This window comes from Nannospalax galili, unplaced genomic scaffold (genome assembly GCF_000622305.1).
Source record: "Nannospalax galili isolate Female #2095 unplaced genomic scaffold, S.galili_v1.0 scaffold146, whole genome shotgun sequence".
Lineage (NCBI taxonomy): Eukaryota > Metazoa > Chordata > Mammalia > Rodentia > Spalacidae > Nannospalax > Nannospalax galili.
In genome coordinates, this window is record NW_008357929.1 from 8,697,630 (window position 1) to 8,715,361 (window position 17,732).

A 17,732-nucleotide genomic window follows, 5' to 3' on the forward strand; every position below is an offset into this window, starting at 1 on the left:
AGAAAAGAAAAACGAAAAAATATTTTATTAATTTCTATTTTATGTGTTTTGCCTGCATGTATGCAAATGCACCATGTGCATGCCTGGCGCCCCCAGAGGCAAAAAGAGGGCATCAGATCTCCTGGAACTGTAGTTAAGGATGGGTGTTAGCTGCTATGTGTGGACCTGAATCCAGGTCCTCTGGAAAAACAATAAGTGCTCTTAACTGCTGAGCCATCTCTCCAGCCCCTGTCTGTTTTATTTATTTTTGAGACAAGGATACCTAATATCTTCCTCTGTCCTCCCCACATGCATGCATAGGCACAAGTACTTGCACAAACATGCACACAAACACATGTACTATGTACATACACATTCCATACATTTATAAATACTTTATAATTTTGTTTTTCGTATATATGTATGTATATATATATATATATATATGACAAGATGTCACTATGTAGTTCTAGCTGGCCTCAGATTCATTATGTAGACCAGGTTGACCTTAAAGTTGCAGTGATCCTCCTGCCTCGGCCTCCTGAATGATGAGGTTACAGATGTGAGCTACCATGGCTAGCCTCTTGATTTTTGTTTTTAGATTCTAATTTTATGTATTTTTTATTTTGTGTGTATGAGTGTTTTGCCCGCATGTATGTAAGTGCATCCATGTCATGCAGTACCTCCAGAGGTCAGAAGAATGCATCAGATCCCCTGGAACTGGAGTTATGAATGGTTGTTAGCTACCATGTGGGTGCTGGGAATCGAACCAGGGTCCTCTGCAAGAGCAGCCAGTGCTCTTAACTGCTGAGCTACCTCTCTAGCCCCTAGGTTCTAATTTTATATCCTTACAGGTATAAGTCTATGGTTGTTTTGCTGAGTCTTACTTATGGAGGATTGTTTCCTTGTATGTCTAATGACTCATGATCATGAGATAATATACTATTGATCTTAATCTATAAGAATTTCAGGGCCTAAATTTGAGATTTTTCCCCCTTGGGGAGAAATTTCATCTGCCTCTGCCAGGAACCAGAGATTACAACCAACTTGAGTCAGTTTCTGTATTGTTTGTGAGTTCCACATGAGTGTAGCAGTCTAAAAAACCCCACATCTTGAAATAGGCTCACAAATTTGTATGCAGTAGCAATACTGCTAAAAGTAGAGGTTCTCTTAGCCAGTCATGGTGGCGCACGCCTGTAGTCCCAGCACTTGGGAGGCAGAGGCAGGCGGATCTCTGTGAGTTCAAGGCCAGCCTGGTCTACATAGTGAGTTCCAGGACAGCTGGGGCTACCTGAAGACCCTGTCTCAAAAAGTCAAAAAAAAAGTAGAGGTTCTCAACCTGCATGGTTAAGTGAATGGGTAAAAGAGTGACTGTGTGCAGAATACCTCACATAGGAAGAAGCGAGAGGGCATCGGAATACATAAACATTAACAAATGTGAATTTTTTTATACTGACGATTGAACCCAAGGCCTCATGCATGTTAGTCAAGTGTTCTACCATTGAGCAATAGCCACAGCCCCGAATGAATGTTTTTACTGGACTAGATGAAACTATGAAAGTGTAATGAAGGTGGGAGTATTTGAGCTGAGCTGTAAAAGGCTAGGTGGATGCTGAAAGGTAGTCCAAGCTAAAGGGAACAAGGAATGTTCAAGATCTTGATGAGAAACACAATGGTTCTATGAGCTTTCTCACAGGAGACTATGTGAGATATGACTTTCCTCTGAACATCCACTGTCCTCACAGATCTGGGCATCATCATATTCTAGGAGTTACATTAACACATGAGGGACACTTGGACATATGAATGCAGATGCAGCAAGAGAGGCAAAAGCCAGCTGGGTATGTGCCCAGAATCCCAGCACTTGGTTGGTGTAATATAAATTATATTAGTAAATTGTCATATGCTGTTTAAACTTATGAAGTAGACTCTAGGAACAAGGAGACCTCCCCTTATCTCCTCCAAAGCCCTCTGTCCTGAGTCAGGCTGGCCGCCTGGCTCTAACAGGAAGAGAGAAAAACAGCAAGCATCAAAGAGTATTAAAAACATTGCATCCAAGCCAGGTGTGGTGGTGCATGCTTTATGCCTTTAATCACAGCACTCAGAAGGTCAAGGTGGGATCTCTGTGAAATCAAGCCAGTCTGGTCTCCATAGTGAGTTCCAGGCCAGCTGGGGCTACAGGGACATGCTTTCTCAAACAAACAAACAAACAAACAAACAAACAAAAACAAACAAACAAAAATTCTTGAATCAATAAAAATACTTTAAAATAAAAATAAGTGATGTAAATATATAGTACTCAAGTATGAAATTCTCAAAAACAAAAAATATTGCATCCTTGAGAACAGCTCGAAAATAAACCACTTCCAGCAGAAGTGACTGTTGTTTATCCCATGGCACAAAAATGCTTGCAGCGGGAAAGAGAAGCTGGAAGCAGAAGGCTCAATGGGAATTCCAGATGACTGCTTCAGCTTCCCCAGTCAATTTCTGCTGGATGTTGGTAAGCCCCTGATTTGATGATGTTACCTTTGGTCTCTCAGTCAGGCTACTCCAGCTGTCCCTGCTGGGTGCTGTAAACTGATTTGATGATGTTTTGCTGTCTCTCTATCTGCAACTTGCTCTTGGTTCTTTTACTTTGGCTGGCTTGTGTGCTTACTAAACTCACTCATTCAAAACCAAAAGTATAGCTACATAGATCATTCTCTGAACCATACGGAACAGTTGGGAGGTAGAGGCAGGAAGATGAGGAGTTCAAGGTCATCCTTGGCTACATAAATTAATGTGAAAAAAATAGCATTACAAAGGATACAGATTAATAGCCAAAGGATACAGATTAATAGCCAACTGGAAAGATGAGGTGAGGCTCAGGGGTGGGCAAGAGTTTCTAATACGGTCATTGGACTTGACATTCTCTCAGTATCTTCCTGTGCTCATCAACTCCAAAGCTCCCTGACCAACGCTGTGCTGGATTCATATGGAGGCTCCCTTATATAGTTCCCATATATGGCCATCAGTGTTTGAAATTAATCTCCAGCCACTCTCTCCCCATCTCAGCAGTTGGGGAGTGAGGATGAGAGTTCCAACCATCTGGCAACAGACCCCATCCTCCTGAGTCTTCATTAGCATAAACTCAGGTATGATTGAAAGGGGCCTATTCAAAACAACAACAGATATTCCTGGCACCACTATCACTCAGGAAATTCTGAGGGTTTTAGGAGCTCTGTGGCAGGAACTGGGACAAAGACCAAATCTACATTTCTTATTATATCCCAACTTCACAGATGGAGAGGCGGATGAGAATTGGGGGCACTATAGTTTGGACTGCTGGCCTTGGTTGTCTACACTTCATCTTGCCTCAGTGGGAACCACAGGCAGAGGCTCACCCCCACTTCCATCTTTAGTTTGAGCAAAAAACATCCAGGGGATTAGAAGCCTTTTAGCTCCTCCCCTTGTCCTTATTTACCTCCTCCTTTGAATCTAGAGCTTCTTCCCGCTCTCATCCCCATCTTTGCCTACAAAGGAGTTGGAATAGGGGCTGGAGAGAAGGCTCAGCGATTAAAAGAACACTGACTGTTCTTGCAGAAGTCCCGGGTTCAAATCCCAGCACCCACATGGCAGCTAACAACTGTCTGTAACTCCAGTTCCAGGGAATTTGACAGTCTCTTCTGTTCTCTGTGGGCATTGCATGACACGGGTGCACTTACCTACATGCAGGCAACACATGCATACACATAAAATAAAAATATATTAAATAAAAATTTTTTTAAAAGGAGTTGGAATGTAGGATTACACAGCCTGACTATTCTAACCACCCTTAGGGAGTCCCTCCTCCAGACTGGGATGGACTTCTTATTAACACCTTATACCTGAAGGTCCAGATTGGGCATTGCCCTTCCCCGGTCTCTGCCATCCCATATCTGAAAAAGATGAACACATTTACACCAGCAGGCCAAGTTTTCTGGCACAGGGCAGAGAGCCAGGAAGATGAACAGGGAGGGCACCCAGATGTCCCCTGTGCCCTTGATTGGGAAGGGTAGTAGGAGGATCACAGCTTGAGAAAGATTTTTTCAAGACTCTTACTCCTGGAACTGCCTCAGTGCTGCATTAGTGAGTTTCTCCTCTGCCCTGATCTGGCCATCTCACCTACGGCAGTCCCACAATAGGGGAAAGTACTGCAGCATCCTGGCTCATTCTCTGAATTTCATACAGCTCTTCCCTCTGCTTAGAAAAGTTTTCCTAACCTGGCTGATACTAGTTTGGCCTTACCAAGTGCCCAAACCCATCATATCTCTTCTTCTACACCCCAAGGCCCCTGTTCCCTCCCTTCACTGCATTATCACCTTGCCAGTAACTTGTCTCTCCTGATAGTCTCTTAAGTTCCAAGTAAACAAGGACTTCATCTTGTCTGGGTGTTATTATATTGCACACGCCCAGGCTAGTGTCTGGCTTTTGTGGTAAGTATTCAATAGCCTTTGTTGAACATATGGATGGGACAGAAAGTCATCTAGGGAAGCCAAGGAGATTTTTAGAATCAAGAGCTCCTTCACTGGAAATGGTAGGGATGGGAATTTCCAAACTTCACCAACATGTATCCTCTTTAGAATCCAATCTCCGCCCCTTTCCCAGTTTGACATTTCCTGGATCTTCATGGTTGGCCTTTTGCAGGCCCTTGAGTAGAACTCTCCCTATTATATCACTCCATCACCTCCCAGGTCCACAAGGTCCCTTCTATTCATTCCCATTTGCATTTGCCTCACCAATTTTCAGTCATTGCCTACTACATTATGTGGACGTTCTGTTCATAGTCACTGTATTCCTTTAGACTTACAATGGGGATGAGAGCTACCACAGTACAGTAGCTTAGACCTCCACCCTGGAGTCTGCTTGAGTTTGAAGTCCAGATTTATCACTTTCAAGGCTGTAAGCCTGAGAAAGTTACTTTTTGTCATTATACCTATGTGTCTTCTTCAAGATGAGTCTACTAGGAGGATCTACCTGATGGTATCATTAAAAATTTAACCAGGCCGGGTGTGATGGCACATGCCTGTAGTCCCAGCACTTGGGAAGCAGAAGCAGGTGGATCTCTGTGAGTTCAAGGCCAGCCTGGTCTACATAGTGAGTTCCAGGACAGCTGGGGCTACTTCAAAAAGAAAGAAAACATTAACCATACCTGTGTGTAGCTAACCTCCAAAATGGCTTCCAGTGAGTCCCCTCCTGGTATTCAATGTGTTGAATAATCCCTTCTCCAAATTAACAGAGCTCATCCATGTAATCAATGGGATATTGCAAAAAATACAGTGTGGGCAAATTTTTTTTTGTTTTGAGACAGTCTTGCTTGGTAGCTCAGGCTGCCTTGGAACTCACTATGTAGCTGAGAGTTGCTTCAAACTTTCAATCCTCCTGCCTCAGTCTTCCAGGTGCTGTGATTATAAGCATGCACCATCATAACCAGCTAAGAGTGTGACTTTTGAACAGGGTCATAAAGACAGTATGGCATCTACCTTACTATTGTATTATTCCTTCTGGAGAAGACATCTACCATGATGAAGACACATAAGCAGTCTATTGGACAGCCCCACAGGTCGAGAAACTGAGGCCTCCTGCCAACACAAACTCGCCAGGCATGCAACTGAGTTGTCTTGGAAGCTGACCTTCCAGCCTAAGTCATACCTTAGATTTCTACAGCTAACTGTAATCATGACCTAGCTTAGTTGCTCCCAATTTTTTAAAAGTTTTATTTTTATTTTATATGTCTGAGTGTTTTGCCTGATGTATGTACACCACGTGCATGTGGTGCCCACAGAGGTCAGAAGAGGGCATCAGATCCCCAGGGACTGGAGTTACAGACAGTTGTGAGCCATTATGTGGGTACTGGGACCAGAGCAGCAAGTGCTGTAAACCATTGAGCTGCTTCAGTCTCTGTTCCCAAATGTTTATTACATATAATTACTTGTATTTATGAAATACAGTATGATAATCAAAACTATATAGAAGGCTGAAACAGGACGATTGCCATGAGTTCAAGTCCAGCCTGGGCTAAATAATAAGTGCTGGGTCAGCTAGAACTAGCGAGACTCTTGTCTCAAAAAGCAAGCAAACAAAAAGCTTTGCCATTTCTTTGTTTTGGGAACATAGGAACTAAGTCTTTGGAAAATATAAAACAAATTGTTGCAAACTATAGTCACTCTACTGCCTAAACCTGAAACTCGGGATTGTGATGTTTCTGGGACACACAGCTAGGAAGTCACAGGGGTGCCATGTCATGAACCCAGGTCATTTAGTGCCAAGTCCTAAGCTCCATTTTCTGCCCTACTGTTCCAGTTATCTATTTTTAGGAAATAACATGTTATGGCATAAAATGACTTTTTTTGTTGTTTTGTCTTATTTTGTTTTGTTTTGTTTTGTTTTGATATGGTCTCATGGAATCCAAGCTGGCCTCCAAGTCATATGCAACTGAACCTGACCTTGAACTCTTGATCCTCTTGCCTCCACCTCCCAAGTGTTGGGATTATAGAAATGTGCCACCACACCTGGTTAAAACAACTACTTCATTATTTCTCTGGAGTCGGTGGGTCAGGAATTCCAATAGGATGTTATGGGGATAGTTTATCCCTGCTCCATGATCTCTAAGGTCTTAGTTAAAAAATTGAAAGTCTGAGGTGGTTATGGTGGCACATACTTTTAATCCCAGCACTTGGGAGGCAGAGGCAGGCAGATCTCTGTGAGATCAAGACCAGTCTGGTCGACATAGAGAGTTCTAGTCTAGTTGTGGCTATAGTGAGACCCTGTCTCAAAACAAACACACAAAAAATTTGAAAGTCTGAAGTTAACTTGACAGCTGGGGTTATACCATCACTTCTGCCTCTGTTATGAGTGCTGGCTTTTGGCCGGGCTATTCTTTGGACTCCTCCTGGCCTGAGCCTTATAGATAGTGATTAGGTTCCAGAGTTATCATCCCCAGTGGGAAAGTAAAAAACGCTACCTCCTTAAGGCCTGTGCCCAGAATGTGGTACAGTGTCAGATCTATAGCATTCTATTGGTCAACCTCTCATAGAGCCAAGGCTGAAGGGAGGGTACCTAGTACCTCTCCTTGGGAGACATATCAGAGAATTTGAGAGCTAACTTTTTTATTTTTCGAACTGATACAACTGTAGTAGCCTTGTTTGGTGAAAGGCTCAAAGAAGCCAGACCTGGGGCTAGGGGGATGGCTCAGTATATAAAGTGATTGCTGCATAAGCATGAGGACCTGAGCACCTACATAAAAATCCAGGCACCTGTAACTCCAGCACTGGGGATATGGAGATAGGCAGATCCCTGGAGCTCACTGGCCAGCCAGCCTGGCCAATCAGTGAGCTCCAGGTTCACTGAGTGATCCTGTCTCAAAAATAAAGTAGATGGGGCTGACAAGATGGCTCAGATGACCTCAGTTTGATCCCTGGAACCACATTAAAAAGAGATGCAAGCCAGGGTACATGCCTTTAATCCAAGCATTTGGGAGGCAGAAGCAGATAGATCTCTGTAAGAGGCCAGTCTGATCTACATACCAAGTTCCAGGCTGGCTGAGGCTACAAAGAGACCCTGTCTCAAAAAAAAAAAGAAAGTAAAAGAAAAGGAAAAACCACCAACCCAACAAATAGCTTGATGCAGTAGCACACATCTGTAATCCTTGAGAAGAGATAGAATTGTAGAGAAGCTCAAGGGGCAGCTTAGGGAGAAAGAGAATACAGGAAGCAGAAACAATAGAGACCTTATCTCAGCCAGGAATGTGAGCACTGACTCCTGAAAGCTGTCCTCTAACCTCACGTGTGTGCTGTGACGTGTATTCACACCCTCACTCACACCACAACACACATACACACATAATAAAGGAAAATAAGGTAGAGAGTGATAGAGGATGACACTCAAAGTTGACTTCTGGCCTCCATATGTGCACATGCTCCTACATGATGCACAGATGATCGTGTATATACACACAGTAGAGGAGAGAAGAGAGATGGAGAGAGAGAGAGGAGAGAGAGAGACCCTGCCCCACAGGTCATCCTTTAAATGTGCCTATGTATACAGAAAGAAAAACAGGAACTGGGAATGTAGGGCTAGGTTGAATGTTTGCCTAACACGGCAGGGACGTGTCCTGGTGCTTACTACTTGCTAAGCATGGTGGAAACAAAGACCACAGACCCTTAGGTCTTTGGCTTCATAGGAAGCACATGATCTGGAGAGAAGGTAGGGAAAGCCCATCAAGTCAGCTCTTCTCTGACCTTGGCTGTGGTGAGCCTGGACTGCAGTCTTGACAGAGCCTGGGCCTATCCTCTTACAGATGCCCATGTCACTGAGAAACCTCTGGACCTTGTTGTGCAGTCATGTAGCTACAAGCAGCTTCGGAAAGGAGACAGTGAGGCCACCAAGCCCTCAACAGGGGCCTCTTGGAATTCACTGCGACAGCAGCAAAAGCTGAGCCCTTGGATGTCACCCTGCACCTTTGCTGCTGTGGGAAAACAGAATGTCCCCTCTGAGCTTGTGCGTTCCAAGCATGCCCTGGGGCAGGCCTGTTCTATCACCATCAAAGAAGCTTCTCAGCTAAAGCAGCAAATTCAATCCATTCAGCAGGCTACTGAAAAGCTCTTAGCCTAAATCTGAGATCTCTGCCTTGTTTTCTCCACTGCCTCCCCTCAGGTTGTATAATCTCATTGTGTTAGCATGTAATATTTTCAATGGTTTTCTATTATAAAATATTGTGGTACATTAAAAGAAAATAACAAAAAAAGACCATCAAGCCAGAAGTGGTGCTGCACACATGTAATCTTAGCACAGGAGATAGAGGTAGTCAGGAGTCCAAAATCATCATTAGCTACATAGCAAGTTTGAGGCCAGCCTGGACTACATGAGACTTTGTCTCACAAAACAAATAAAAACAAAACAAAACAAAAACAAAACCCACCACCTTGATATCACAGGTGCCATAACTGAGAGATGTCTGGAGAAGGGAGTCTACTCTCCCCCAGAGTAGCTCAGAAGCAACTTTCCAGAAGGCATAATATCTGAGCCAAATTAGAAGGGTATCCCAGGTGGAGGAACAAGCCTGGGCAAAGGCAGAAAGAGTGTTTGGGCAACTACAAGTGATTCAAATGGTTGTAGGGAGGGGGACGAAGTGGGCAGTTCCAAGAGATAAAGTTCCAGACAAGTGACACCTAGCTTCCAAGCACTACAATGGGAACTCATTTGGTTACTCATGAGAGGTAGGCTTGTAGGCACTCAAGGAAGAAGAAGGCTTCCCTGGGCTCTGCCATGGGGCTTGAAAACAATTCTAAGAGAACCAGGGGGCTCTCAGGGAGGGAGGTATGTTTGGACATGTGGAGTCTGAAATGTTCATTGGCATGTCAGTGGAAATTCCAATTAGATCTGTATTTAGGGAACTCTGGCCTGAATAGGCAATAAGGCAAGTGAGAGCGACTGATGGGCAGCCTTGAATAGAGGGTGAATGAGTCAGGTCTGTATTCTCTAGGCAGGGAGGAGATAAGGAAGGTCTTAAATTATTTTTTTGAGACAGGGTCGCATGTATCCCAGGTTGGCCTCGAACTTGCTATGTTCCTGAAGATGACTTTGAACTTTTGATCCTCCTGCCTCTTCCTTTCCAGTGCTGGGATGACAGGCCAGAACCACCATGCCTGGCTCTATTTTGTTTTTTCCAGTGTTGGGAATAAAATCCAGGGCCTGTCAGGCAAGGGCAAGTGCTCTACCACAAAACTACACTTTCCTTTTCATCCTTCTCATGTTTGTTTTTTTTGTGTGGTTTTGTTTTTGAACAGGGTCTCAGGTAGCTCAGGCTGGACTTGAATTTGATATATAGCCAAAAATGACCTTGAACTCATGATCTTCCTGCCTCTACCTCTCGAGTATAGGGATTACAAGCATGAGCCACCATGAACAGTTAATTCCCTTCTCATCTTTTATTTTTATTATTTTCATTTTATGTGTATGAGTGTATTGCCTGCATATATGTAAGTGCACCCGTGTCTTGCAATGCCAGCAGAGGTCAGAAGAAGGCATCGAATCCCCTAGCACTGGAGTTACAGATGGTTGTTAACCACCAAGTAGATGCTGGGAATTGAACTTGGGTCCTCCGCAAGAGCAGTCAGTGCTCTTAACCACTGAGCAGTCTCCCCAGTCCCCTTCTCATCTTTTAAATGAAGATGATGTATTTCTTTGATTCTGTTCATTTTTAGGTTTAACATCTAAGTCAGAATGTATCCTTAAGATGCATGAAGGCATGCCATGGTTTAATTGATGGGTATTTTTTTTTAGTACAAAGTAATGGTATTATAATTGATGATATGGTGAATTTAATGGGATCCAGTAGAATCCAGTAGTGATTACCTTAAAGGATTGTTGCAAAGCAAAAATAAACTCATAAAATGCTTGGGACTGTTGGGATGGTGGCACCTACCTGTAGTCCCAGCTACACAGCAAGACAGCAAAAAAAAAAAAAAAGAAAAAATAGGCTGGGCGTGGTGGTACACGCCTTTAATCCCAGCATTTGGGAGGCAGAGACAGATGGATCTCTGTGAGTTCGAGGCCTGCCTGGTCTACATAGTGAGTTCCAGGACAGCTGGGGCTATAGGGAGACCCTGTCTCAAAAAAAAAGGTAAAATAAAAAGAATAAGGAAATAAGCACAGAGTGGATAATAAGTTAAATAAGTTGTTGCAGAGAAAGGATTTAAAGTCAGGCAGTCCAACTCCAACACCCAAGTTCATTACAAGCAGTGAGCAGTAGTGTGGAACTTCAGGACTCATGAGGCCCTGGAGGGTGACATGGATTCAAGGGAAACACAGTCAGATGGAGCATATGGGAGACTGAGGTCCACTGTAAGAGGGTTCAGAATGGGCTGGGGACTTCTACAAGAGAGGTGGGAGGACAGGACAAATGTCCTTGAATAATGGTCTACTGATTACTGAGTGGGAAAACAAGAACTATTCCAAAACGTTGAGCCTGGAAAGGGAGGATGGGCATGGGAGGGAACAAGGCAGCTGTTGCCATTCAGAGGACAGCTGTGCTGCCCTGAGGTCAGGAAGCAAGGCTTCTCACCCCTTCTTAGGCAGTGATGCTGCCTGGTACCTGAGAGGGATTTAAAATTTCGTCTTGGGCAAGGTGTGTGATCTTGTATGACTTCTGGCTCTCATATTTTCATGTGACCAGAATGACCAGAATGTCTACAATGTGTAAAACAAAAAGAGAGCCAGATATTGGTGGTGCATACTTATAATCGCAACACTTGGAAGGTGGAGGCAGGAGGTTCAGGGGTTCAAGGTCATCATTGGCTTCATAGTATGTTGGTGGCCAGACTGAGCTACAAGAGACCCAGTTTCAAAGATAAAAACAAACCATTGTTGAGATGGCTGAACAGATTAAGGTGCTTGTTGCCAAGTCTGATGACCTGAGTTCAATCCCTGGGACCCACATGGTGGAAGAAGAGAACTGACTCCTGAAAGTTGTTCTCTGACCTTCACACATGTGTCATGGCACACATGGGCCTACACACAATAATTAGTTAATTACTTAATTTAAAAATTTTAAAGGAAAAAAATGGAAATTTTTCTCATGGAAGGTAGGAGGTTGTCTCTCTATCCCTAGCAGCACTAGGACAGTGATTCTAACCCTGGCTGTAAGTCACACTGAGGCCTCAAATGAGACCACTTCATTCAGACAGCAGGAGGGGGCTAAACATGAATAGTTCTAAAGTTGCCCAGGTGACTACAAATATGCAGCTATTTGAAAACACTTGCCTGGGAGCCTCCAGGTACCCAGTTTGAAAACTACGTGAAGGCTGGGATTCCCTCTGGGCCTACATGCTTAGACTGGGACTGATAGATGGTGACAGGTCTCTCTGAAACTTCCATCTCTTATCACCCAAACTCAAAACTCCTGATATACAGAGGCCCACCACCAGGGTTTCTCTTCCATAAACTGCTGACATCAGGACAGGATCATTCCTTGTTTGGGTTTTCCTGTGGATTGCAAGTATGTCTAGCAGCACCCTTGGTCTCCACCTACGAGATGCCAGCAGCACGTTCCCCCAACCAAAACAAAACCGGCTCCAGATATTGCTAAATGTGTATGTGAGTGGGATGTCACCCTTAGTTAGAATTCCTGAGAATCTCCACCCGCACCCCCAACCCCGACCTCCCGGGTTGAGAGAGAAGCCAGGCAGGGGTGGAAGGCATCACACAGCAAGTTTAGTTGGGCCCAGCAGGAGAGAAGGCCAGGGCTGCACAAGTTAACAAGATGGATAGAATGCGAGCCAGCTGGTTGACTGATGTGGTCTCACCCCAGAGGGAGGGAGTTTTCCAGAACTCTCATTCCCGGATTCTGTCCAGATCAGTCATAGGAGTGCCTGAAGCAGCTTCTAGGGGCAGACAGGCCTGGCTTTCCGGGAATGGGCAGAAGGGATGTGGGAGTGGTGGTGGTGTGTAGGGGATTCTTTCCTTCTGTAGATAATTTCCTGGCATCATCCATTGCCTTGTCTGATTGGTGGAGGGATGGAGGGGAGGAAATTTACAGCTGTGGGTGCCTGGGTTCCTAGAGGCCATCGGGCACTGGGATTGATGGCACGGAAGTCTGGGTTTTAGGGTTTGGAAGACTGGGCCTTTCGGGCTGGGAGTAGGAAATGAATGGTCCCCACCCCAAGGGATGTGGAAATTGTGTTCACAACTTCCTTAAAACTGGAGATGGGAAGGCTATCAACATCTTCACACCTCTTTTGCTTGCAGGTGGCGATACCTGAGTGAACAGAGAGGACGGAAGGCTGTGGGAGAATGAGGAAAGGGGATTGGGAGGAAGGAGGGAGGAAAGTACTAGTCTGGGCAGGAAGTAGAGAGCCGGTTCCCAACTTTCTCTGGTTATCCCGGTTATTCCCGCAACTCACTCCACCTGGAGGCTCAGAGCACCCAAAAGCAGCACAGCTCCAAAGACAGATGACAGCAGAATCCTAGCTTCGCGCAGATCATGACTGCCTGCAGGGAACCCAAGAGACTACGGATGATCCTGGACCACACCCGCCCACGCAACGGGAGCCCAAAGGCTCTGGGATCCAGGCCGGGAAGCGGGTAAGAACCTGGGAAGCAGCGCTTGGGGGGCCAACAGGACGCCTCCTTGCCCTCGCAGGTGGAGCAGTTATACAGGATGGTGCTGCCCCCTGCAGGAGACAGCGGGAGCAGCGCTGGAGGGCGAAGCCCAGGCCTCCACCCTTCCAGCTACCCAGCTTCCTCCCGCAGCTGCCCTACTCCCAGGAGGCTCCACGTTCTATTACCCCCCTGTCTTTTACTCACGACAGGCGGGAGCACAGAGGGCTGAAATGAAAGACAAGGAGAGTGGAGGTAGCCGACCTGTGTCATCACACACAACTTTTCAACAAATCCCAGGCACCTGGCCCCCCCCCATTCCTTTCCCCATCAATACCTTCCCTGGTGTACTGGGGAATCTTGGTCTTCTGAAGCCATTGCCAATATGAAGGAAGTGAGGAGATGGATCGTTTTATCTCTGGAGAAGCAGAGTACAGCCATACTGCCCTAGGCCCCAGCAATTCACATGCCCCCATGCTCCCTCCTGGATCAACTCCTGTCTTCAGGTCCCCCACCCGGTAACTCTCCATGGGGCTCAGGAGGACCCAAGGTTTCAGTTTCCCAATGACCTCACCCATGACCCTCAGGACTCGGTGAGTCTTCTCTGTGATTTTGTTCATGGTCACTTCATCTGTGGAGATGGGCAAGATCAAGCTATTCTCTCACCAGCCTTAGGAGGGTCTTCTACTTTTTCAGAATTCAGAGCTCTCCCAAAAGGAGAGGCTAATATATCCAGAGATGACTGAGAGGCAATGTCTGATAGGGCACAGCTAGGGATTCACATGCCACTCCTTAGGATTGAGGGGTGACTGTTGCTGGACCAAATGTGAATGTCCGGTCTTACCTAAGGCAAACGCTGAGAAATCTTGGGAAGCCCATTCCTTCCACTGCTCCTCCATCTGGCTATTGAGACGAGCCAGGCGGTCTGACAAGGCATGGGTTGGAAGGCGACAAAAGATACAGGCCTGAGCAACTGCCAGGAAAACCCCACTTAGTGCCAGCACCCACATGAGGCCTGCTGGGGGATGGGATGTGAGTTGGGCCCACTTGGGCCAGGGAGGCCTCAGAATGCTCTGTAATTCCAATTCCAACCCTTTGTCTGGGAAATTCTAGACTACTCCAGAACAATGCTGTTGTTCCATTCTTGGCTGAGGAAAAGCTGCCCCCCCCTTCAAGAACTGGAGGCCAGAAGATATCTCTAGTAGGAGGACAGAGAAATCAAAGTTTCTGTTGCAAGGAGGACAGTGGCCCAAGTCCATGGTTCCAAAAGCAATTTTATTTTTCTTCTTGTAAGTCACCAGTGATAAATGAATGCGTCTAGTGAAGAAGTTGTGTGTGTGTATCCCATCCTCTCAGGAACCCAGAAATCCCATCCCTTCCCACATCCTCCCCTACTCTCCCAAACTCTTCATCTCTCTCTGTCCAGGACAGCCTTGGGCCTTACTGGGCTATCTCCTAGCAACAGGCCCATAGTTGCCTCAGCAAACAAGAGCTCCCCATAGGTCTCAGAGGCCCAGCTAAGCCCAGTGACTTTTACCTCTCACAGGAAGATCCTAGTGACTCAAACTCAAACAGGCTCCTCCTGCCTACCTGATGTTGGCATAAACACACACACAAACACATACACACCCTATGATTAAACTAAATCTGAATCTACTCACACACATACCACAGGTATACCTGAGCCTCAACAGTTGCTGAGCAACCTCTAATACACCTGGACATGCAGAGATCACAGAAGGACCATCATGTAGACACAGCAATCAGTAACACAGATGGGAACCAGGATGCCAGGGACCCATGCATCATTGAGATACACTGGCTGGCATGCATACACATGAAGGCAGCCCAAGACATAAAAAACTATCGCCCTCTTTCCCATATCCACCTCACTTATATATGGTCTCTTCTAAAACACTTATATGGTATCCTCTAAAACACATGGAAGTCCAGAGGGGTACTCCAGCCTCCTTGCTGATGGGGATTCTCCTAGCTCCCGTATGTCAACCTAGGATGAAGTATGCTCTTTTGGTCTGTCTACCTCAGGAGGTGGCTTGGGACATGGCTAAAAAACTCCCCATTCCCATCCCAGAGTGGCATGGCCTCTTAATGGTCAGAGCAGGATAAGGTACCTAGCTCCAGGAGGGGAAGCCAAGTCTAAGAGACGGACCACACTAGGTAATTCAAATTATCTCCTTCCCCCTAGTGCTGAAACCTCCAGAATTCTGCTAAGTCTAGCCCTGGCAAAGAGGGGTTCCTTATTTTCCAGACCCCTGAACATTGAGCTTTACCTAAGGTTGGATCTCAGCCCCAGGCAAAAACAGACCAGAAAAATCCTGGGTGCTTTTCCAGGGTAAGCCCCAGCCCACTTGTGGACCACTTGTGAATCCTGAGAGTGGGAGGAGTCAGGTTTGGGAATTACAGCCTACATGCAGGCTCCAGTCAGGTACAGTGGGATCCCTGACTTTCATAGCTCGCTCACCAGGGCTAGAAAGAAGCTTTAAAGAGTCTTTGACCCCTTGTCTGACTCAGTCCTTCATCTCCCCATAGTCAAGCTAAGAATAGCATCATCAGTGCCGGACAAAGCGAAGAGATCTGGAGTTCAGCAGGTCCTCAGGGTCGGGGAAGACAGAGTCCAGACGGAAGCCATGTTCCAGAGCTACCCGTAGCACTTCCTCCAGGAAGGTGGGTGTGCCCACCACCTCCCTTCGCATTTCTGGCCCCCCAGTCCACAGCGGTTGCAGCCCCAGTCTCTCATACTCAACTTCGGGGAGTTCCTGGGGACGGGGGGCCCACTCTAGACGAAAATGTGGGCCCCCCTCTGCCCTGTCCGCACTGGCCACACCAAATCGGGCCCTCAATGCCCCCAGACACTCAGAGTCTGTGCAGAAGAGGTTGGCTCGGAAAGTGTCCACCTGGACAGAGCTCAGTTCATAGTGGTGTGGGCCTCTGCGAGCAGAGAAGTGCACCAGGCGGGGGCTGACATCTACATCAGCATGGAGCAGGGCAGCTGTGGGTGCAGGGGTACCCCGAGAGGCCTCCAGCTCCCGCAAGGCATCCAGGAGGGGCCGGATCTGGTAGAAGTCAGCTTCTGCTCTGAGAAGTGCAGTCTCTCCATAGCCACAGGGCAGGTCCAGTCGGCCAAGCCTTAGGAAATTGAGGATGTGCCGGAAGGCCTTGCCATCCCTGTCGATGAAGTAATGGCCATCCCCTTGGGAGTTGAGACTGGCTGGCATAGGGGTGTCAGCCCTAAACATAGCCCCCAGCATGGAGTCTGGGAAGCGAGTCAGGGTCTCCAAAGTAGTGGAATATAGTGTTCCCCCCACATTCAGGGTCACGGGGCCCCCAAAGGAAGGGGGCGAAGAGGATACAGGAGGAGGGGAAATTTTGGGAACTATAGGACACAGGCAAGGAGAAGGAAAAGCAGAATTTCCTGGCTGTGAGCAGAATTGGATTGGTGACGTTCAGACTCGCTGGGTTGGAGGCATAGGTTGGAGAACAAAACAGCAAAGTTTGTAGCTCACCCCAGCTACCTTGGTGTGGTTGGGGGCACTGGACACAGAAATCCCCGAAAGGACGAGATAACAGATGAAAAGCGCAAAAGGCAGCCAAAGAGGGTAAGGGAGCTTTGGGTCCAGACGGTTCTGATTCTGCTGATTCTGCGTTGTCAGCAATCCCCTTCTGTATTCTTCAGACTGTGGGTTTCCGGAATCCAACCAGCAGGTGACGGTGGCGAGCACAGGGCAGACAGAAGGGCTCAGTTTCCGAGTTTCTCGGCAAATAGCTGCCGCCGCGGGGGAATCCACCCAGGGTTCCGAGGACCCGTCAGAGGCCCAGCCAGGCTTGGGGCGCGGGTCCCAGAAGATGGAGGTGCAATTGTTGGCAGCCGAAGGTGAGCCGCCCGGTACGGCTCAGGGCCGACGGTGCACGCTCTGCCGGAGCTGGGAGTGTCCCAGGACTCCGATGGGAACTGCCGAGTCTCGGGACTCGGGCGTTACCGCCTTGGTCAGTTTTTCGCAGCAGCTGCTGAGGCGCTCTCCACCCCCAGGAAGTGGCCTAAGGGCAGCGGTCAGGGGCCCTTTAAAAGACAGTCCCGCCCCTTGGCGCCCCGCCCTCCGCCCCCGCAGGCTGGCGGGGCTTTGGTGGAGGTGGGAGCCGAGACTCGTGGACGCGAGAGACGGGGCGGACCAGCTGGACTGGCGGACGCGAGCGGGGGTGGGATGACTCATGCAGGTCGCTGCGGATGTGGCCGCGACGGTCCCGCGGTCCTCCAGATGTGCACAACCTCATTCGTACCACCCGGTGGTACTGGAGTACCCTGCGATCCCCGGAGAAGGGATAGTTTTTCTCCGGGTGGCTCCCGGTGGGGAATTCCGAGGGGGCGGGTGCTGAACCACCAAATTCCGGGGATGCCTCTGGGCCACCCTGGCAAGCCCTCTCCATCCCGGCGTGGAGCCAGTTCCGCACGCGGTCAGCTTCCCTCCGGCCCTCAGGGTCTGGTCACGTCTCTGAGCTGGAGAGCCCCGCCCGCCAAGCCAAGCTGCACACGGTCCTTGGCATCAGCTGTACCAGCTGCGCTGCGCAGGTCGCCTCCTCCTCCTCTGGAGCGCACAAACTCCTGACCGCTCCTGGTACAC

At 47.6% G+C, this 17,732-nt stretch overlaps 2 protein-coding genes across 2 annotated transcripts; both read right to left on the reverse strand.

Annotated features, from left to right (window-relative positions):
• Positions 1-12,624: 12,624 nt before the first annotated feature.
• Tmem95 (transmembrane protein 95) lies at positions 12,625-14,329 on the reverse strand. Its single transcript, XM_008855829.2, has 7 exons — positions 13,940-14,329; positions 13,670-13,726; positions 13,433-13,513; positions 13,303-13,323; positions 13,089-13,169; positions 12,900-12,987; positions 12,625-12,754 (listed from the first exon to the last, which is right to left on the reverse strand). Exons 1-7 carry the CDS (start codon positions 14,103-14,105, stop codon positions 12,724-12,726), a joined length of 525 nt encoding a protein of 174 aa, XP_008854051.1. The 5' UTR covers positions 14,106-14,329; the 3' UTR covers positions 12,625-12,723.
• A 945-nt stretch (positions 14,330-15,274) lies between these two features.
• Kctd11 (potassium channel tetramerization domain containing 11) lies at positions 15,275-16,475 on the reverse strand. Its single transcript, XM_008855830.3, has one exon. It carries the CDS (start codon positions 16,362-16,364, stop codon positions 15,666-15,668), a length of 699 nt encoding a protein of 232 aa, XP_008854052.1. The 5' UTR covers positions 16,365-16,475; the 3' UTR covers positions 15,275-15,665.
• Positions 16,476-17,732: the final 1,257 nt, after the last annotated feature.